Consider the following 23,189-nt stretch of genomic DNA (forward strand, 5'->3'; position numbering starts at 1 on the left):
GCTATGGACATGAAATGTGCCACAAACACTCCCTGCAAGGGAGGGACTCTGCTCTGAGCAGGAGGGATGAAGCCTCAATAAACGTATCTCACCTTCCTGCCAAGTACTCAAATGGGATCTATCTCGTCCACGTCAATCTCCCAACTACGGGGTGAGCTACTACTGTTCTTAAAAAGCTCTCCAATTCCTGCTCTGCACACACTTAGTGGGAAGTAAAAATGCCTGTCTGCTACATCATTAAATATATATGAACTGCTTCTTGCTGTGCTTTCAAACGTCTGCGAACTTCTGCCAGCACATTAACGGATGGCTGCTCCGCTTTGCTCAGCTCTGCCTCGGCACGGCTGGCAGCTGAAGGACTGGCTGCTGCTCCTAAGCTGCCTACATAGATAGATCCATGCTCTGCACATAGTCAGAGAATCAAGATTCAGAAATTCATAGATTCAGGAGATTCATAGCACCATAGCCATAGAATCATAGGATCACAGAATCAACCAGGTTGGAAGAGACCTCCAAGATCATCCAGTCCAACCTAGCACCCAGCCCTGGCCAATCAACCAGACCATGGCACTAAGTGCCCCAGCCAGGCTTTGCTTCAACACCTCCAGGGATGGCAACTCCACCACCTCCCTGGGCAGCCTATTCCAATGCCAATCACTCTCTCTGACAACAACTTCCTCCTCACATCCAGCCTAGACTTCCCCTGCCACAACTTGAGGCTGTGTCCCCTTGTTCTGGTGCTGGCTGCCTGGCAGCAGAGCCCAACCCAACCTGGCTACAGCCTCCCTTCAGGTAGTTGCAGACAGCAATGAGCTCTGCCCTAAGCCTCCTCTTCTGCAGGCTGCACACCCCCAGCTCCCTCAGCCTCTCCTCATAGGCTTTGTGCTCCAGGCCCCTCCCCAGCCTTGCTGCCCTTCTCTGGACACCTTCCAGCACCTCAACATCTCTCCTGAACCGAGGAGCCCAGAACTGGACACAGCACTCCAGGTGTGGCCTGAGCAGTGCTGAGCACAGGGGAAGATTAACCTCCCTTGTCCTACTGGCCACACTGTTCCTGATCCAGGCCAGGACGCCACTGGCTGTCTTGGCCACCTGGGCACATTGCTGCCTCATCTTCAGCTACTATCTACCAGCACCCCCAGGTCATAAAATTATCTGGGTTGAAAAGGACCTTAACTATCATCTATTTCTAAACTCCCTGCCAAAGGCAGGGGCACCTCCTATTAAACCAGATGTTGAGAACAAAAGGAAAATCCAGCTTCAAGGTTCTGCTTGCAAGGACAGCTGGGGAATTCTGTCACCAGCACAGATAAGGAGAAATTGTATGGTTTGGCTTGGTGGTTTTTGGTTGGTTGCTTGCTTGGTTTGTTTGAGGATTCTTTTTTTCTGTGCTTTTTGTTTGTGGGTTTTTTTTTAGGAGGAGGGTTGGTTTTGTTCTGGTTTTCTGGTTATTTTGTTTGGGTTTTTTTCCCTTTTTTTTTGGGTATGGAGTTGGTTTGCTTGGTTGGTTTGGGTTTGGTTTGGTTTTTTGAGTAAGACACAGTCTAATCCTGTCCCTTCCTCAAGGAATCTGGGTCACCTCATTTAAACTATAGCCTTACCCTGAAAGTTGGTACTAGGTGATCTTTGAGGTCACTCCCAACCTGGTGTTCTATGAATCCATGAACACACAAACTACCCTGAATTGTCACCACACCTCACAGCTGCTGTTGTGGCAGTCTGAGACTGATAAGGGATCTTGCCTGAGCCAACTGCTTAAAGCCTCTTCCCAGCTACTCAGTTCTGTCACAGACAAGAAAGAAACACCTCTGGGATTTAGTTGTTTCTCTACGTTATTGGGCAAATATGCAGCTGTTTACCAAAGTGATGACTCAATATCATGACTCAGGAGGTGGTTGTCTGCATTCCTGGTGAGGCACTCCACGAGTAGAAGCTGCCCAGTGACATGAGGCTAAGATCTGAGTAATTGTGGTTAAAGTTCTCTCCTGACAATTTGCTCTGAACTGAAAGAGTTACACCTCAGTAAAATGCCCCTACAACTCACGAGTCTTCTTAACTGCTACATTGGGTAGAATTTGCAAGCATAGAATTATAGAATCAACCAGGTTGGAAGAGACCTCCAAGATCATCCAGTCTAACCTAGCACCCAGCCCTAACCAATCAACCAGACCATGGCACTAAGTGCCTCATCCAGTCTTTGCTTGAAGACCCCCAGGGACGGCGCCTCCACCACCTCCCTGGGCAGCCCATTCCAATGCCAATCACTCTCTCTGTGAAGAACTTCTTCCTAACATCCAGCCTATACCTACCCTGGCACAACTTGAGACTGTGTCCCCTTGTTCTATTGCTGGTTGCCTGGGAGAAGAGGCCACCCCCCACCTGGCTACAATGCCCCTTCAGGTAGTTGTAGACAGTAATGAGATCACCCCTGAGCCTCCTCTTCTCCACAAGCATGAACTAATTGAAACAGAAAATAACTGTGGAGTAGAGCGTGGCAGCAAGGTGAGCTCACATTGGTAAAGTGCATGGAAAGCTCTTGTCTCTGGAAGATGACTTCAGCCTGACTTCAGCCTGCCATCTAGCAGACTGCGCACACACTGCTGAGCAGACACACCGCTCTGATGCTAGGGCTCTTCGGCTGATCTCAGACACAGCTCTTCTCAGCTGCCTCTCTTTTCAAAAACTGAGCACCTATAACCCCTTTTTCACAAGTTTTTGGTTTCATCTTCTCTTTTTTTAAAGCTATGACTGCTCAAATTCTAAAGACAAAGGAAAGCAAGCACGTACTTGTCTGGTATTGCACAACGTAGCCGGTGAGGTGACCGTTTGCTCTCTTGGGAAGTCCCCAGGACAGAATGACAGAGTCCTTGTCAAAGTTCAAGATCCTTAGGAAACGTGGCTGTTCAGGGACTGGAAGATAGAGGGATTAGCTTTCAGGGAAGAAGATTGAGCAGCTCTATCTCTGCACATCCTGGTTAAATGAGGATATCATTTAGCTCAGCACCTACAATCCCCTTTTCTAGTGAAAGGGTTTATGACTAACACCACCTTTAATTAAATCGACTTCTACTTTTGTCCCTCCATCCCTTTTTGTCTTACCTCCTTCTGGAGTTTCAAACACGACAGGGGAGCTCTCTGGGCCATCTCCTTTGGAGTTGTAAGCCGCAACAGATAAGCGGAATTCACTGAAGGGCTCTAGCCCAGGAACCATCCCATTGTTTCTGTCTCCTACAAAGGTTAGGAAGTGTTTCTCTGGGTGATGCCTTTTCCCATCCAACATGCTCTTTGTTTTCCACCAACTGACCTGCATTGAAATTGGCATTTCTGTAACAAATTCTCTTGCATGAGGCTGAACATGATCATAGTCACAGAACGGCTTGAGTTGGAAGTGACTTTAAAGACCATCAAGTGTCAACCTCTCTGCCATGGGTAGGGACATCTCTCACTAGAACAGGTTACCCAAAGCCTTGTCTTAAACACTTCCAAGGAAGAGACATCCACAACTTCTCTGGGCAACCCATTTCAGTGCTTCATCACCCTCAGAGCAAAGAACTTCTTCCTAATGTCTAATCTAAATCTAACCTGCTCAGGTTTAAAACCATTGCCCATTGTCCTATCACCACATAGAATCATAGAATCAACCAGGTTGGAAGAGACCTCCAGGATCATCCAGTCCAACCTAGCACCCAGCCCTGGCCAGTAAACTAGACCATGGCACCAAGTGCCTCATCCAGGCTTTCCTTGAACACCTCCAGGGACAGCAACTCCACCACCTCCCTGGGCAGCCCATTCCAATGCCAATCACTCTCTCTATGAAGAACTTCCTAACAACATCCAGCCCTCCCTTCAGGTAGTTGTAGACAGCAATGAAGTCACCCCTGAGCCTCCTCTTCACTAGGCTAGACAAGCTCAGCTCCCTCAGCCTCTCCTCACAGGCTTTGTGTTCCAGGCCCTTCACCAGCCTTGTTGCTCTTCTCTGGACACCTTCCAGCACCTCAACATCTCTCTTGAATTGAGGAGCCCAGAACTGGACACAGCACTCAAGGTGTGGCTTGCCCAGTGTTGAGTACAGGGGAAGAATAACCTTCCTCGTCCTACTGGCCACAGTGCTCCTGATACAGGCCAGGATGCCCTTCTCCAGCTGTCCTATAGTCCCCTTTGGGTATTGTAAGGCCACTGTAAGGTCTCCATGGAGCCTTCAATTCTCCACAGTGACCAGCCCCAACTCATTCATCCTATCCCCACAGGAGAGATGCTCCAGCCCTCCAATTGTGTTTGACCCTGCCCAAAAGATCTAGGAATCAATTTCTCTCATCTTCCCAGAAAGCAGATTTCAATCCACCCTTTATCTGGGATTCATTTAGTAGTTGACTCAACTACATCCAAATAATTAAAGAGCAAACTGCCACCTTATAGCCTCTTAAGTGTCCACGAACTCGATCCCTCGGTATGCCCAGCCAGAAGACTTTCACCAATGTGCTGTTCACAACATCCACCGACACGACGGAAGGAGCAGCATCTGGAACTGTAAAAACAGCATATTAAAGACACTTCCAGGAGCTCAGTTTCCCACTGTTCCCAGCTCCAGGACTTGCTTTTCCACCTCAAGCTATGGCAGCTCACGCAGACTTACTGCAAGGCAAGAAAACAACCATTCCACCTGCATCCAGTGGGTGAAATGGGCCAATAAACATTATCTTGCCCTATCAGGGCTTTCTGCTGAGGGTTGGAATAGAGGTGCATTGGGACAGATGAATTTCTAAGAGCAGTATTTATGATTTCCTGTTTCAAGTAATGCTTACAGCAGTGAGAAGAATAAAACTAAAAATGATTAACGCAGCACTCGAGGAGGAAATCGTAAAGCCCTTTTTTACAATCAATTTCATTTTACTACTTAGCTCATTAAAACAGTAGGATTTTAATCACTGCACAACACAGAGAGCTGTTACAGTGCCTGGGAAAAAAAATATAGTAAGGGAGGCCTTGATCCATTGACAGCTGAATTGCAAGGAAGATTTCCCACTGATAGAGACAAAATGAGATCCATTGCAGACACACAAAGAAAACAAAGATGTTGTAGGGTTTCCTTTGCTCTCTTCTCATTGTTCATCATCTCTTCCACCATATGCTCTACAGGAAGGAGAAGATCATAGAATCATAGAAGCAACCAGGTTGGAAGAGACCTCCAAGCTCAGCCAGTCCAATCTATCACCCAACCCTAGCCAATCAACCAGACCATGGCACTAAGTGCCCCATCCAGGCTTTGCTTCAACACCTGCAGGGACGGCAACTCCACCACCTCCTTGGGCAGCCCTTTCCAATGCCAATCCCCACCTTGCATCCAGAGGTAGGCAGCAGGAAGGTTTGGTGCTTCATCTCACATTGTGCCAGCAACAGAACAAGGGGACACAGTCTCAAGTTGTACCAGGAGAAGTCTAGGCTGGATGTTGTTAGGAAGTTGTTGGCAGAGAGAGTGATTGGCATTGGAATGGGCTGCCCAGGGAGGTGGTGGAGTCGCTGTCCCTGGACGTGTTGAAGCAAAGACTGGATGAGGCACTTAGTGCCATGGTCTGGTTGACTGGATAGGGCTGGGTGCTAGGTTGGACTGGATGACCACGGAGGTCTCTTCCAACCTGGTTGATTCTATGATTCAATGAGATTAATCTGTAGATCTGAAACATGAACCAATTGCTCTTCTGGACCTTCTTTGCCAACAGCACCCAGCCCCTGCTGCTAAGTGTTTGCAAATACAAGAAGCATTTGTATTTGGGATGAGGGAAGCCTGGCTCCCACCCTAGCTGACCACCATGCTGTTTACTCCCTCACTGATTAAGATCCTTAATTCCTACCAAAAAAAAGGTTCTTTGTGCCTGGTGGTCTTGGTGCATCACTGAGTTGCTTTCCAAAGTGAGGCCTGGCATTTCTTTATTGCAGCTGGAGAAATGTCCAGCCCTCTAAATATAGCCTCTAGGCACAAAACAAACTCCAAAGAGGACAGGCTGCTATTCAGAGAAATGAGGGTGGCCTCAGCAGTGACATTCTGCAGCATCCCATGGACACAGCAGTGCTCCTGCATCCTGTGTGGCATCAGCATTAATTCTATCAGCAGGGACACCCTTACAAAAGCCCACCATGAAGATGGAGCTTGAAGAGGATGTGCAAAGGGTGGGTGTCCCAAGTGGCATCTGTGATTTCAAAGCAGCTCAGGGCATCTGGTTTGTGGAAACAGAGAAAGAACTGTTTTGTGGCAAAAAGAGAGACCCTTCCTGTTTGATCTGGCCTGGAGGATGCAGTGTGGGTCAGGCAGAGCCCAAAATCAGAGGCGAGAGGGTGCTGAGAAGATCTGGGGAGGGAGCTTGGAGCAGGAGTAGGACTGAAAAAAGTCTCACAGTGGAGAAAGACTTCTCCAGAGACTCAGAGAGGCCTGAGAGAGGGCTATGCTATTGGGAGCCACAGAAAGCCACTGGACAGAAACCCAGACTGGAGGAGAAGTCCCATTCTTGTGGGACTCCATGGACAAGGTAACAGCACCCATGGGACCATGGCATGACCTATAAAGGCACTTCCAATGCCCAGCACCTGAGTTTTTGCACTTAATTGCCAGAGTACTTAACTACTGACAGGGCTAAAATGTTGAACTGGGCTCCAGACAAGCTTAAGACTATTTTTTTCCACCAAGTACAACATGATGCCACACTCCACAGACTCCTAATAGACTATGACCTTCCAACAAGTATCTAGATTAAGCCAATAACTGAGATAAATGACAGCACAAGTGACCTTTCCAAACACCACCCTCAAACTCTAGCAGCCACAGCACCCAGAATCAGTCCTGCCTCCATCTTATGTGGTTCAGCAAAACAGTTTTGGCCACAGGCTGCCTAAATCCATCATTACATCACTTTGCACTGCAAGAATGCCCCACACAGAGTGATTTCAGATAACAGTTTCCTCTACTTACTGTCCTCTCCTGAATACCCAATGGTGACATTTGGTTCAGGACCTGATCCTAAATTATTGACTGCTTGGACTTTGATCTCATAAGGCACAAAGGTAGGAGTGTTTCGTAGGGTCAGAGAATGCTTCTTCACTGTCTCCTCATTCCAGTCCACCTCGACCCCCTGCTGCCTCCAGCTGACTTTGTACTCCAGCCCTGGCCCGTTCCTCTCCATGGGTTTCAGTGGCTGTAAAAGAATTTAAGAGAGATCTTGTCAGCCTTTGTTGCAGTCATCACAAAACAGCAGCTGAGGGGAGGGGGAGACATAATTTTGGATAGTGTGTTGCAATAACATAAGAGGAAAAGGGAGGATGGAGGAAAGAAAGCTTTAACTTTTCCTTGTTGTGTTAGTTTTAAGACAGCTGGAAGAAGAAAAAACCATCTTGACTTCCAGGGAGAGGTGGGTGAAAGGCAGTAAAAACAGCTGGCTTGAAACCAGATTGTCAGCAGATATATTTCTGCACACAACACAAATCAGGTTCTGCTTTGCCACAGGTTTGCTTTGTTCCCTTGTGTCATGTAACCCCCCCCCCGCCTTTGAACACAACTCATTGCTCTCTACAAGTCTCTGAGTGGAGGTTGGAGTGGTGAGGTGGGGGCCAGTCTCTTCTCTCTGTCAGTAGGGGATAGAACAAGACCAAATGGCCTGAGATTGTGTCAGGAGAAGTTTAGGTTGGATATGATGAAACATTGGCTGAGGCACTTAGTGCCATGGTCTAGTTGACTGGATAGGGCTGGGTGCTAGGTTGGACTGGGTGATCTTGGAGGTCTCTTCCAACCTGGTTGATTCTATGATTCTGTGATTCTATGATTTCTTTACTCAAAGAGTGGTCAGGCATTGGAATAAGGTAGCCCAGGGAGTTGGTGCAGTGACTTGAAGGAGATGCTCAGCAAATATGTGGACATGGCCCTTTGGAATGTGGTTTAATGACCATGGTGGTCTCAAGATAGTTGGACTCAAGTTGGGGTTCTCCAGCCTGGAGTAGAGAAGGCTTTGAGGAGACCTTATAGTAGCCTTCCAGTATCTGAAAGGGGCCTGTAGGAAGGCTGGGGAGGGACTACTGACAAGGTCTGGTAATGCCAGGATGGGGAGGAATGGGTTTGAACTGGAAGAGGGGAGATGCAAACTGGATGTTAGGAAAGGGTTCTTTAGAGTAAGGGTGGTGAGACACTGGCACAGGTTGCTCAGGGAGGTTGTGGAGCACAGGATCACAGAATCAAAGATCACATTCTATGATTCTGTGCTCCACATCCTCCCTGGAGATGTTCAGGACAAGGTTGGATGAGGCCTTCAGCAACCCGTGGGAGTTGTCCCTGCCTATGGCAGGGGGTTGGAACTGGATGATCTTTGAGGTCCCTTCCAACCTAAACCATTCTATGATTCTATGGTGAAGATTAGAAGGAACTTCTGGATATCACCTGCAGCTGGCCCAGAATCATAGAATCAAGCAAGTTGGAAGAGACCTCCAAGATCATCCAGGCCAACCTAGCACCCAGCCCTGTCTAATCAACCATGGCACTCCAGGTGGGACAGGAATCTCTCCAGTCACAGAGGCTGCACAGCATCTGTGAGTAGCCTTCTCCAGGGCTCCAGCACCCTGACAGCAATGAAGTTTTTCCACACGTTCAGATGGAACCTCCTGGCTTCCAGTTTCTGCCCACTGGCACTTGATCTGTCATTGGGCACTAATAAGAGAAGTCTAGCCCCATAGTGTTGACATTTGCCCTTCAGCTCTTGCTGAGCATTGATCAGATCCCCTCTCAGGCTGCTCTTCTCCAGCATAAACAGCCCCAGGGCTCACAGCCTCCTCACTGAGGTGTTCCTGTCCCCTGAACATCTTTGCAGCTTGCACAAGACTCTCTCCAGTAGTTCCCCATCTCTGTTCAAATGGGCAGCTGAGAATTGGGCCCAGTTGTGGCCTCCCTAGTGTAGAGTAGAGGGAGAAAGAGAAATGAAAAGACATCTGTTTCAAGTGCCAGTAGAAGACAATGCCCCACTGATGCCCCCCATGCACAGGGGGACCTAGGTCTGGGGGATCTGCAAGAATTGCCCCTCCTCTGCCCTGCTGCTACAAGGACCTTTGGGATGACTGTTCTGGAAGAGCTGCTAGACTCAGTAACATTCAAACAGGTATCAAGAGAATCACCTCCATGGCAAGGATCCCAGGGAAGGGGAACTTGCAAGAGAAGCTGAAGAAGTTCAAAGAAATCCTGCTGAAAAATAACTTCTCTTTCAGAGTTGCATTGCAGCTCTGCTTGGCTCTTATTTTGATCTCCTTTAATGCTGCAAATCCCGGGCTGCAAATCCACTCACTGAGGCTCATCTGCTCTGTTAATCCAAAGCAGGCAGATTAGCATCGTTTTGCAGCCCTTTGTCTGCCTGCAGTTGCCTGTGCAGTGCTGAGCATCCCCTCCACAAAGCACACAGGAAACCCTGCTCTCCTGTTTACACCACTGAAACGATTCTACAAGGTTTCACTAAGGCTGTTCCCTGCCTGAAGGTTTCACTCCAGCTCTTGCCCTGAGCAGGCCTGACAAGGAGGAGCACTCACTCTGATCAGCACACTGCTGGGCATCACATCTCCCACTCATGCTGGGCATCCACTCTGTGTTTCTTCTGAGAGGCAGGACTGGCTTCCCTGGCCCTGGGTTACATCACCCAGCAAGACTCTGCATTCAAACCCAAAGCAACAGACCCAGAGGGCTGTTTCTTTCTCTGTTGGAGAAAGTCCAGGGGAGGGCCACAGAGATGATCCAAGAGCTGGAGCAGCTCTGCTGTGAGGACAGGCTGAGGGAGCTGGGTGTGTGCAGCCTAGAGAGGAGAGTACTACAAGAGGACCTTAGAGCTGCCTGCCAATACCTGAAGCTCAAGCGGTCAACATCATTCTTAAACATCCAGGCTTGAAGGGCAGAAGCTACAAATGCACCATCCTTGGGCCAGACTGCTCCTCCTGCAGAGCAGGGTGAGACCACAACTATTTTAAGCACTTTCTTGTAAGCAAGATGCACAGAAGAAGGAGGCTCAGAGGTGATATCATTGCTGTCTACAACTACCTGAAGGGAGGCTGTAGCCAGGTGGGGTTGGGCTCTTCTCCCAGGCACCCAGCAACAGAACAAGGGGACACAGCCTCAAGTTGTGGCAGGGGAAGTCTAGGCTGGATGTGAGGAGGAAGTTGTTGGCAGAGAGAGTGATTGGCATTGGAATGGGCTGCCCAGGGAGGTGGTGGAGTCACTGTCCCTGGAGGTGTTCAAGAAAAGCCTGGCTGAGGCACTTAGTGCCATGGTCTGGTTGACTGGCTAGGGCTGGGTGCTAGGTTGGACTGGATGAGCTTGGAGGTCTCTTCCAACCTGGTTGATTCTATGATTCTAAGAAGAGCATAGTCTGGGGAAATCTCACTGTGCTTCATAGCCCTGTCATGTTTACTATGCCATAGAATACCATAGAATCAACCAGGTTGGAAGAGAACTCCAAGATCATCCAGTCCAACCTGTGCCCTGGATGAGGCACTTAGTGCCATGGTCTAGTTGACTGGATAGGGCTGGGTGCTAGATTGGACTGGATGATCTTGGAGGTCTCTTCCAACCTGGTTGATTCTATAATTCTAAGTAAATTGGGGTAGAGAAGATAAAATAAAGGGAGCTATAATTTATTTTTTCAATCTGACTATATTTAAAAAGCAGCCTGGCAAATTCCATGCTGCTTTAGAAGCTTCTGCCTGAAGGGAGAAGCTGCTTCCAATATTGTAGCATGAATGGATGTGTTTGCCTTACCTCCCATTTCATCACCATTTCATTTGGTTCAGAAGCTTCCACTCGGATGTTGTCTGGATTCTTGTCTGGAGCTGGAGGCAGAGAGGTGATAAGCTTAGTTTGTGCATCCTGGGGTTTATTTGCTTTCATTGTTTAAATGAAAAGAGAAAAGGATGCAAGAAACCTTTCTTATTGTTTATCTTATTGAGAGGGAAAGACACCTGAACAAAAAAAAACGTTCATGAGATTAATGACTTGGATCAGCAAAGCTGCTGCGACTCAACCACATTGCTCATGCAGTTTTGATTCCTGAGTGCCCCTGCTGGTTGGAGCCACCAGTTAACATATAGCTGTGACTTTTAGATTCCAAAGCACCAGATGTGGGGGGGATTAGGAGGAAGAGGTTTTTCTCCTCATGGGGATAGTAAACAGAAGGTGTATCATTAGTGGGATGCACATGGCTGAAAAGCTGAAGGAGGACCTGAAGATGAAGTAAAGGGGAAATAAAAGGGAGAGAAATGCCAAGGAATGCAAATGCTGTGCTGAACAGTTGGCCTCTAAAATGACTCTCAGGGACAGAACATTTCCTGTCACGACGTGAAATACACTGTGAAGGGAGATTGTTGACAAGCTTAGCACTGCTGAAAGGCTCCCCACAAAGCCTGATCTTCTCCAGCAGCTGCCTGCCCATAAGGAGCTGCAATGGGCTATAAAGGTGCTGGAGGAAACATCCTTCTAAGCAGCATAGGCTCCTCACTTTGCATCCCTGGGCTGCCATGGGGGCAAGGAAAGGGGTAGAAGTGCCCCTGACTTCCCACCCCTCTGAATCAAAGGATGCTAACTGATCTTCCCAAGAAAACCCTAAAGTCCACTAATCTGGAGTGAAACTAGATGGCAGTGTTTACCAGCTGGAGGTGTTGCATAGCGCAGCGATGCTTTGCTGGGCTGGCTCCTTCCCACAGCATTCACAGATACCACCCGAAACTGGTAATCCACGTAGGGGGCCAGGGACAAAAGGGCTGTGGTGTCATTCCCTGGCACTCGAGTGAGCTCCTGCCACCTCCCCGACTCCAACCGGCTCTCTTCAAACTCCACAATCGACTCTGGGGAGGGAAAGAAACAAAAGACAAGACAAAAGGCAGAGGCTGTGTTAAAAGCTGTCAGCAGCAATGGGCTTGCATCACATTAACTCCGGTAGCAAACCCAATTAAGTACAGCTAGCAGCATGGTTTGCTTCCTCTAACAGCCATGGCTGTGCCAACAATTAACCAGGTTGGACCTCTGAGATCTTCTAGTCTGAGATCTTCTAGTCCAACTATCACCTAACCCTTTTAATGAACTAAACCATGGCACTAAGTGCCTCGCTCAGTCTCCTTTTAAACACTTCCAGGGATGGTGACTGCCCCACCTTCCCTGGCAGTCCACCCCAATGCCAGTCACTCTGGGAAGAACTTCTTCCTAACATCCAGCCCTGCCATAGTTCAAGGCTGTGTCCTCTTGTTCTGTCCCTGGGTGCCTGGGAGAAGAGCTCAACCCCACCTGGCTACAGCCTCCCTTTGGGTAGTTGTAGAGAGCAACAAGGTGTGCCCTGAGCCTCCTCTTCTCCAGGCTGAACGACCCCAGCTCCCTCAGTTGCTAAGCAGTGCAAGATGCTGCTACTAAAAGCCTTCCTACCATTAACTGGGCTGTTGTGAGTGGCTCCAGCTTTCCAGGAGAGTCGAACACTTCGGTTTTGATGCTCTGAAAGCTGAAGGTCCTCTGGTGGATCAGGAACATCTGAGAAATAATGAAGATGTGTCAGGAGCACAGCAAGGTACTTGTCTCTGTTTTGCTGCTTTCCAAAGGTCTGGAAGAGCAAGTTCAGTGGAGACAGAAACACAGAGTCACACAAAGAAAGGGGCTGGAAGTTTCCTTTGGAGATTATCCAGTTCAATCCTCCAGCCAGAGAAGGTTCAGCCAGAGCAGGTTACAGAGTACAGCATCCAGGAGGGCTCTAAATGACTGCAGAGACTTCACCACCTCTCTGGACAGCCTGTTCCAGTGCTCCACCACTCCCAGTGTAAAGAAGCTTATCCTCATGTTGAGGAGGAACTTCACAGGATCACTGAATTTCTTAGATTGGAAAAGACTTTCAAGATCATCAAGTCCAATCATTAGTTTCACACTGACAAGTCTCTCACCAAACCAAATCCCTCAGCACAACACCTAACTTCCTATGTTCCAATGTTCCTATGTTCCAATTTGTGCCCCTTACCTCTTGTCCTGTTGCTGGGCACTGAGAAGAGCCTGGCCCCATCCTCCTGACACCCTGTAAGTACTTCAAAGCATTGAGATCTCCCCTTGGTCTTCTCCAGACTACAAAGCCCCAGGTCTCTTTCTTCATAAGACATGTTTTAGTCCCTTAATCATCTTTGTAAGCCTTTGGTGTACCTTCTCAAACACTTCCTTGTCCTTCTTGAGCTGTGGAACCCGGAGCTAGACCTGCTACTCCAGATGAGACCTCACCGTGGCAGAGTAGAGGGGAAGAAGAACATCCCCCGACCTGCTGACCACACTCTTCTTGATGCACCTCAGGATACCACTGCCCTTCTTGGCCTCAAGGACACATTGCTGGCTCCTGGGCATCCTGCTGTCCTCCAGGCCTCCCAGGTCCTCTTCCACAGCTGGTGGTAAAACATCTTTTCATTGCAAAGTGGACTAAACTGGGAAAGTGGGAACTGCTTTAAAGGATCCATTTTTTATTACAGAAAAGCAAGCTGAATCTCTGCCCCTGCTTTCTCCCTTATTAAACACAATATCCTTATCCTCCCTCAAATTCATTTCCATCTACTCTCATGACTGTGCTTGCAGCAACAGATTTTCCCTTTCCAATCAACCCTGAGATCTGTTTAATCATTAATAGATATTGACACTGCTCTTAGCAGAGAGTTCTGTCAGCATCGCTTGGATTTACTCAGGCACCAACCAGAGCAGTAGAAGGTGAACTCATCTCCAACAGCTATTGAACTTGGCCTTTAGCATATGAATGAAAGGATAACGTTCATTATCCTGGCCAAGGGGACCTAGATTAAAAGGAGAGAGGAAAATTCATTACTTTCCAGGTCGACTAATGCTGTCCAGAGACTATCACAGCCAGAGCTGGTGGTGATGACAACTGCGCTGCACCTCCCAGCGACAAGTGTGGGGCTACAGAAGCCACAGGCACTGGACTACTCTGTTGGTGTTAAACAGGATTGAGGTTTCCAGCACCACCAAAATGGGCTGCTCCCCTTCCCAGTTCTGGGAGATGGCAAGGGGGGCTTGTGCCTGCAATACCACCTGGTTTCTCAACAGCACCAGGAGCAGAAGAGGTGACCTGTGGCTTGAGTTGCTTGCCAGATTATCCCTAACTGAATGAAAGCTGTCAAACTGAGTGGGTTCAGCCTGACAGATGTTTGCATTTCCTTATGTCCTGATGTGCTGGTTTACAGGCTGACTGGACTGGATTGGTTTGGTAAGCAGAATGTGTGAAGTCTCACTGCAGGGGGGTGATGGTAACCTCCTATCTTCCCAACATCACACACATGCACTTCCACTCTTCAAATCCTTTGATGTTTCAAAACCTAAACAATATACAGACCAAGGAAACAGGACTGCACAACTTCAGGTCTCTGACCTCCTCCTGCCCTCATGTAATGACATTTCTGATAGGAAAACCTCCACCACCAATACTGTCTCAGTCTCATTGGGAAAGAAATCATCTGGGTCTCCAGGGGAGTTTTAAAACAATATTATTGAGTTTTCTTTTTTATCTCAAGTTCACAGAATGCTCACACAATCACATCATGGCAGGGACCTCTGGAGATCACCTATACCAACCTCTCTGTTCAAACAGGGGCCTGCACAGCAGGCTGCCCAGGATCACAATGTCCAGGTCTGGAATCTCTCCAGAAAAGGAGACTCTACAATCTCCTGGGGCAGCTCACTCCAGGGCTCTGTCACTTTCATCTACCCCTCAGATTACATCAAGCAGTTAAAAATGTTATGTTTGGTTGGGCTTGCTTTTCTCTCCTTTGGTGTCTATTTATCATTCAGTACATTGATTTGAAGATGGCAATCACAGAATCATAGAATCAGCCAGGTTGGAAGAGACCTCCAGGACCTTCCAGCCCAACCTAGCACCCAGCCCTGCCCAATCAACCAGACCATGGCACTAAGTGCCTCAGCCAGGCTTGGCTTCAACATTTCCAGGGACAGCAACTCCACCACCTCCCTGGGCAGCCCATTCCAATGCCAATCACTCTCTCTGCCAACAACTTCCCCCTAACATCAAACCTAGACCTGCCCTGGCACAGCTTGAGACTGTGTAGCCTTGTTCTGTTGCTGCTTGCCTGGCAGAAGAGACCAACCCCACCTGGCTACAGCCTCCCTTCAGGTAGTTGTAGGAAGCAATGAGGTCACTCCTCTGAGCCTCCTCTTCTGCAGGCTGCACACCCCCAGCTCCCTCAGCCTCTCTTCACAGGGCTGTGCTCCAGGCCCTTCACCAGCTCCATCACCCTTCTCTGCACACCTTCCAGCACCTCAATATCATAGAACAAATACTTCAAATGCTTTTGAGTCCTATTTTTTTTTCCCCTGATATCTCCATCTGCGCCTTACTTAGCTCTTTACCCATCTCACATTGCCTAACAAGCCTGATTTTTTCATTTGGAAATGAAATTATTGTTGAAGATTGAAGAGACTGAAGATAAAAACTGAAGATATTGTTAATCCACCAAGACTTCTTTGGATATCCAAGAAAAGAAGGAGAAAAGAGCACCAGATTGGGTTCTGGGTTGGGTTTTTTTTTCCCCTCTCTTCTGCAAATCATCTCTTTTAAAAGGGAGTGAAGTGCTTCATGAAATTTTCATAAGCAATGTAGCAAACACTCTACAAACATTTTGAATTACACAGCACTGAAGAACAGGGAGCTGTAAATAATATGCATAGCATCTTCTTAATTTACTATTGAGTGATAAATATCAGTCACTTAAAGTGTGAACACATCTTGAAGGTCAGAATGCCTTAGCTCTTGTTGCAATCACTGGCAGAAAGAAGTGCAAAATGAGGCAAAAGTGAAATCAAAAGGCTGCAAAACTGCCCAAAAAACAGATTGTTCAGCTGCTGGCTGATGCCCTTAGGCACAAAGGATTGCACAGCACTCCACAAGTTCAGGCCCTACATTTCAAGTGGTCCTTTAGGATAGGAGGAAGGATGCTTACACAAGGTCAAGTTTCAGCCTCTCTGATCAAGGCTTTTCTCTGCTGTGGACTTGCTCTTTACCACTGAACAATACTTTGTGCCCAGATTCACAGAGATAATTCATCTCAGTGTCCATAGAGTGAAGGGAATCATAGCTTCATTTGGGCTGGAAAAGACCTTTCAAAGTCATCTAGTCCAAGCCCCTGAAGTGTGGAGGGACATCCTCAGCCAGAGCATGTTGCTCAGAGCTCTGCTCAATCTGACCTGGAATATTCCCCCTGGATGGGGCACCAACCACCTCTCTGGACAGCCCAGGCCAGAGATTCAGCATGCTCATTATAAAATTGTGTCTTCATTCTCTCTTGCCTAACCCATCTTTGAGTTTAAACCATCACCCCTTATCCTGTCATAGAATCATAGAGTCAGCCAGGCTGGAAGAGAACTCCAAGATCATCCAGTCCAACCTAGCACCCAGCCCTGGCTAATCAACCAGACCATGGCACCAAGTGCCTCAGCCAGGCTTTTGTTGTAACACCTCCAGGGATGGTGACTCCACCACCTCCCTGGGCAGCCCATTCCAATGCCAATCACTCTCTCTGACAACAACTTCCTCCTAACAGCCAACTTAGACCTCCTCTGCCACAACTTGAGACTGTGTCCCCTTGTTCTGTTGCTGGTTGTCTGGGAGAAGAGCCCAACCCCACCTGGCTACAGCCTCCCTTCAGGTAGTTGCAGACAGCAATGAGCTCTGCCCTGAGCCTCCTCTTCTGCAGGCTGCACACCCCCAGCTCCCTCAGCCTCTCCTCACAGGGCTGTGCTCCAGGCCTCTCACCAGCTTGTATAGTGGTGGCCCAAAGCTGAACCCAGGACTTAAGGTGTAGGCTCAGCAGTGCCCAGTAAGGGTCACGATCACTGCCTTAGCCCTGCTGGCTGCACTATTCCTGCCCCAGGCCAGGATGCCACTGGCCTTCTTGGCCACCTGGGCACACTGCTAGCTCATATTCAGCTGGCTGTCCCCAAGCACCCCCAGGACCTTTTCTTTTGGGTAGCTTCTGGCCATTCTTATAGAATCATAGAATGTTTTAGGTTGGAAGGGACCTCAGAGCTTGGCCAGGTTCATCCCCTTGCCATAGACAGGGACACCTCCCACTAGAACAGGTTGCTCAAGGCTTCAGCCAAACTGGTCTTGAACATCTCTGGGGAGGTTGTGGATCACAGATTCTGTGTTCCACAACCTCCCTGGGCAACCTGTGCCAGTGTCTCACCACCCTCACTGTCAAGAACTTCTTCCCTCTTAAACTTCTTCAGTTTAGTCTTCCCTCTGCCAATTTAAACATGTTATTCCTCATTCTGTCACTACAAGACCCTTGTCTAAGTCCCTCCCCAGCCCTCCTGTAGGCCCCCTTCAGATACTAGAAGGCCACTACAAGGTCTCCTCGAAGCCTTTGGACGCTCCAAGCCTGTAGAGTTGCATGGGGTTGTTGTGACCCAAGTGCAGGACTTGGTCTTGTGGAGTCTCCTACAGCTCAGCTTAGCACATGATTCCAGACTGTCCTTACATCCTCTTACCTAGAACAATTAACTGTGATTCAGCAGCAACACTGTCCAGAGAAGTGCTGGCCACACATGTGTACACTCCTTGGTCCTCCAACGTCACGCTTGGTATGAACAGTGTATCCCTGTCCAGGATTATCCTGTGGGGCAAAAACACAAGGCACATGGAAATAAATAAGAGTAACATAGAATCATAGAATGTCAGGGGCTGGAAGGGTCCTCAAAAGCTCATCTGGTCCAACCCCCCTGCCAGAGCAGGATCACCTAGAGCAGATCACACTGGAACACATCCAGATGGTTCTTCAGTATGTCCAGAGAGGGAGACTCCACAACTGCCCTGGGCAGCCTGTTCCAGTGCTCTGTCACCCTCACAGAGAAAAAAATCTTCCTCAGGTTCACATGGAGCTTCCTATGCCTCAGCTTCCACCCATTGCCCCTTGGCCTGGCACTGAGCATCACCCAGCAGAGCCTGGCTCCTGGCACTCTCCTCTTACATATTTACAACCAGGAATGAGGTCACCCCTTGGTCTCCTCCTCTCCAAGCTCCCAGCCCCAGCTCCCTCAGGCTCTCCTCAGAAGGAAGATGTTCAGCTTCCTTCATCATTACTGTGGCTGTGCTCTGGGCTCTCTCATGCAGCAATCTGTCCTTCTTGAAGAGCAAAAACTGTGAGATAATATCTGACAATCAGACACTGCTGTTCTCCCAAAAAAAAACCCTGTCCAAGTAAAGAATTTGGGAACTGGACATGACATAATTGCATCTTGCATCTATCCCTTTTAAATCCTAATTGAAGGTGTATTATCCACTCTGTTGTTGGCCATTAGCTGTGTGTTGTAGCAATTTAGCCTCCGTGGCTGGAAGCTGGCAGGACTCTCTGAGTCTGAAAAGAGCCCCATTGACATGCATCAGCCCAGTGTCTGGAACATAGGATTTTGGCACAGCCTTAATGAGGCAAAAACATGGGCTTTATGTCTGACTTTTTGAGAGGGGTGAGTAAAACTGAGCATTCCCAACCCACTTGTGCAGTGTCCAATGCACCGGGGGAAGCTGGCACCAACCCAGGCACATGGGCTCTGTGCAGACATGGCATTTGCTTGGCTCTATCTCCCTCACACTACGTGGCCTCAGCAGGCTCTCCAGCTTCTCCATCACTGCAGTGTATAGGAAACAATCTCTCATCTATGGTAATTACTAAAGACATCTGATTTTTCACTGCTGGACCCTTCATACGGTATAAAAGCTGAGCTCCATCTCCTTAAGGTCAATAGAAACAGAAGTGTAGGGCAAAATTCAGCCTGCACCTGCAAATCCTAAACTCATACTTGGGAAAAACATACTGAGGACTTGCTGTGAACAGATGTAAAACACAGGGAAACATTAGTTCCACCAAAGCAGAGAAGTGAAACCCCAGCTGACTGGACTGGGGATAGAGCTGTATTTTGGGGCTGAATGTCTCCAGGGAAGGGGTCTCAACCACCACCCTGGGCAACCTGTTCTTTTCTTTTTCTTTATCAACTAGGTTGGAAGAGATCTCTGAGATCATCCAGTGCAACCTAGCACCCAGCTCTAGCCAGCCAATTAGACCATGGCACCAAGTGCCTCATCCAGGCTTTGCTTGAACACCTCCAGGGACAGTGACTCCACCACCTCCCTGGGCAGCCCATTCCAGTGCTCCACAGACCTCAGAGTAAAGAACTTGTTCCTAACAGCCAATCTAAATCTACTCTTCTCAAGCTTGAACCTCCATCTATGCTACAATGGTGAGAGAGTTAAAAAACCCAACATCATTTACACAGACTCACACAATGGTAGGGGTTGGGAGGGACCTCTGGGGATCATTGCTGTCTACAACTACCTGAAGGGGCATTGTAGCCAGGTGGGGGGTGGCCTCTTCTCCCAAGCAACCAGCAATAGAACAAGGGGACACAGTCTCAAGTTGTGCCAGAGAAAGTATAGGCTGGATGTTAGGAGGAAGTTCTCCACAGAGAGAGTGCTTGGCATTGGAATGGGCTGCCCAGGGAGGTGGTGGAGCACCGTCCCTGGAGGTGTTCAAGAAAAGACTGCTTGAGGCACTTAGTGCCGTGGTCTGGTTGACTGGCTAGGGCTGGGTGCTAGGTTGGACTGGATGATCTTGGAGTTCTCTTCCAACCTGCTTGATTCTATGATTCTATGATCTAGTCCAACTCCACTGCCAGAGCAGGTTCACCTAGAACAGGTTGCACAGGAAGATGTGCAAGTGGGGTTTGAATGGTTGCAGAGACAGAGATTCACAACCTCTCTGGGCAGCACATTTCAGTGCTCCACCATCCTCAAGGCAAAGAATTTCCTTCACGGGGAACTTTTTATGTTGCAGTTTGTGCCTGTTGCCCCTTCTCCTGTCACTGCCTCCAAACTCTTACAGAAGCACTTTATGTGTATAAACCACAGATTGATTCAGGCATTGATTGCATGGGGAACTCTTGCAGACACAGATTTGCATTTCGAGCTATTAAGAGTTCATGTTTATTGAAATCAATGCTCCAGCACCATTCAGCTGAGATTAAGACAACTCTTGTTTCTTGCCTGCTTACCTGCCATCTTCTGTGCTGTTGACTGGCAGCTCCTTTCCATCCTTCCTCCAGGATAATTGAAAACTGTGCTTCAAGTGTGAGTCGTGCTCAGACTGACATTTCAAGCGGATTGAACGTGATTTCAGCACGTGAGGGTGCTTGGGAGTAACAACAACTTTGGTAGCATCTGATTGATCACAGGAAAAAAAAAGCCAAATACAACATTTTGATTAGGAGAGGTTATTACATCACATTTCCATAAATCACTTCATACAAAAAACAAAAAAACAACAAAAAATGAAACCAAACACAAACCCAAAACCTTAGCAGCAACAGTCATACATCCAAAACAACCCAAACCCAAAACCTTAGCAGCAACAATCATACATCCAAAACAACCCAAAACCAAAACCTTAGCAGCAACAATCATACATCCAAAACAACCCAAAACCACAACCTTAGCAGCAACAATCATACATCCAAAACAACCCAAAACCAAAACCTTAGCAGCAACAATCATACATCCAAAACAACCCAAACCCAAAACCTTAGCAGCAACAATCATACATCCAAAACAACCCAAAACCAAAACCTTAGCAGCAACAATCATACATCCAAAACAACCCAAAACCAAAACCTTAGCAGCAACAATCATGCAAAACAACCCAAAACAACCCAAATCCAAAACCTTAGCAGCAACAATCATACAAAACAATCCAAAACAATCCCAACCCAAAACCTTAGCAGCAACAATCATACAAAACAATCCCAAACAATCCAAACCCAAAACCTTAGCAGTAACAATCATCCAAAACAACCCAAAATCAAAACCTTAGCAGTAACAATCATACAAAACAACCCAAAACAACCCAAAACCAAAACCTTAGCAGCAACAATCATACAAAACAACCCAAAACAACCCAAAACCAAAACCTTAGCAGCAACAATCATACAAAACAACCCAAAACAACCCAAAACCAAAACCTTAGCAGCAACAATCATACAAAACAACCCAAAACAACCCAAAACCAAAACCTTAGCAGCAACAGTCATACAAAACAACCCAAAACAACACAAAACCAAAACCTTAGCAGCAACAATCATACAAAACAATCCAAAACAACACAAAACCAACACCTTAGGAGCAGAAATCATTCAAAAAAGGAAACAACACAACAGAATCCCAACACATTAGGAGCAAGTCATACAAAAAAACCCCAAACCCAACACAAAACCAGCACCTTAGGAGCACAAATCATACCAAAAAAGAAACAACTCTATACAAAACACCTTAGGAGCAACAATCATGCCAAAAAGCCCCCTGATCAACACAAACCCAACACCTTAGGAGCAACAATCATACCAAAACCCTCCAAACCCAACACAAAACCAACACCTTAAGAGCAGAAATCATGCCAAAAAAGAAACAACCCAAGAAAACCCAAAACCTTAGGAGCAACAACCATACAAAAAAACCCCAAACCAACACAAACCCAAAACCTTGGGAGCAACAATCATCATGCCTTGAGAATACAAACATCTCAGATGAAGGACTGTTGGTTTGGAAAGAGATATTTACCAGGCTTTATTTTTTTTCTATCTTGAAGAATTCTGCTTTAGTTTGTTCCAACCCAAAAAGCTCCACAAAAAAAACCCCAAACCCCAAACAAAACCAAAGCAATACCACAAAAACAATGAAAACTAAAACAAGCAAACAAGCACAAAAAATCACCCACAAACAAAACAATAAAACCACCACCACAGCAACAACCAAACCAAGCACTCAAAACCCCAAAACCAAACCCCAAAAATCGAACCCCAAAAGACCCTCACAAAAAAGTCACAGGTGGAAGTCACAGAAACAGCCAGGTTGGAAAAGACCTCTAAGATTGAGTCCAACCTATCACCTAACACCTTCTAATTAACTAACTCATGGCACTAAGTGCCTCATGCAGCCTCCTCTTAAATACCTCCAGGGATGGTGAATCCACCACCCCCCCTGGGCAGCCCATTCCAATGCCAAGCACTCTTGCTGTGAAGAGCTTTGTAACATCCAGTCTACACCTGCCCTGGTGCAGCTTGAAGCTGTGTCATAGAATCATAGAATCAACCAGGTTGGAAGAGACCTCCAAGCTCATCCAGCCCAACCTAGCACCCAGCCCTATCCAGTCAACCAGACCATGGCACTAAGTGCCCCAGCCAGGCTTTGCTTGAACACCTCCAGGGATGGTGACTCCACCACCTCCCTGGGCAGCCCATTCCAATGCCAATCACTCTCTCTGCCAACAAATTCCTCCTAACATCCAGCCTAGACCTCCCCTGGCACAGCTTGAGGCTGTGTCCCCTTCTTCTGTTGCTGGGTGCCTGGCAAAAGAGACTGACCCAACCTGGCTACAACCTCCCTTCAGGTAGTTGTAGACAGCAATGAGCTCTGCCCTGAACCTCCTCTGCTGCAGGCTGCACACCCCCAGCTCCCTCAGCCTCTCCTCACAATGCTGAGCTCTAGACCCCTCCCCAACCTTGCTGCCCTTCTCTGGACACAAAAAAAACCCCAAATCCTTTTTAACAGACTGCTATGAAATGGATGATAAAGAAAACAGATTTGAATATCATTTTTATGTCCAATTGGCATTTGAAATAGGCCTTGGTAATGATCCAAGAAAAATTACAAGCTTATTAAAGTCAAGCGAGGAAAAAATTATTGCAATCAAGTTTGTTCTTTTAATTGACTCTAAGCTGAATGCAGAAGCAGATGAATAAGTAAGAAGAAAGCACTCAGCTGAATTTCTCTCTGTGGTGAAATGTTGCTCTGTGAGAATTTCATTGTGTGTTTTCATGTTTACTATCACTGCCAAATTGACAAAGGAAAAGGAGTGGGTGGAAAGAGAATACAAAAAGAAATGAAAAGAGTGGAATGTTGTTTCTTTTCCTCAGGTTTATCCTTTTGAAGACTTTGCTAATTGAGTGTTTAAGGGATTTGTTTATTGGCAAGCCTTAAATTCTAAGTTAATTTGCATGCAAGCCATTAAATGTAACCTGTGTGCTCAACAGAAGGTGTCCACTGCCTTCATAGCCTCCTGGGGAAAGCCCTCTACTGACCACAGCAATCCCTTAAAGC

At 47.5% G+C, this 23,189-nt stretch overlaps 1 protein-coding gene across 10 annotated transcripts in view; it reads right to left on the reverse strand.

Annotated features, from left to right (window-relative positions):
• Positions 1-23,189, reverse strand: part of CHL1 (cell adhesion molecule L1 like) — a 236,685-nt gene that overhangs the window by 24,805 nt on the left and 188,691 nt on the right. For all 10 annotated transcript variants that reach the window (XR_010305144.1, XR_010305143.1, XM_064156179.1 and 7 more), the window contains 9 exons: positions 20,093-20,258; positions 17,537-17,661; positions 12,422-12,523; positions 11,653-11,850; positions 10,769-10,839; positions 6,962-7,184; positions 4,410-4,525; positions 3,100-3,304; positions 2,788-2,910 (listed from right to left, as the gene is read on the reverse strand). Coding sequence is in view for 8 of the 10 variants with exons in the window: in XM_064156179.1 (XP_064012249.1) it covers positions 2,788-2,910; positions 3,100-3,304; positions 4,410-4,525; positions 6,962-7,184; positions 10,769-10,839; positions 11,653-11,850; positions 12,422-12,523; positions 17,537-17,661; positions 20,093-20,258 (1,329 nt within the window). In the remaining 2 variants the exon portion in view is untranslated. The remainder of the gene's footprint in view (positions 1-2,787; positions 2,911-3,099; positions 3,305-4,409; positions 4,526-6,961; positions 7,185-10,768; positions 10,840-11,652; positions 11,851-12,421; positions 12,524-17,536; positions 17,662-20,092; positions 20,259-23,189) is intronic.

This window comes from Pogoniulus pusillus, chromosome 16, assembly GCF_015220805.1.
Source record: "Pogoniulus pusillus isolate bPogPus1 chromosome 16, bPogPus1.pri, whole genome shotgun sequence".
NCBI lineage: Eukaryota > Metazoa > Chordata > Aves > Piciformes > Lybiidae > Pogoniulus > Pogoniulus pusillus.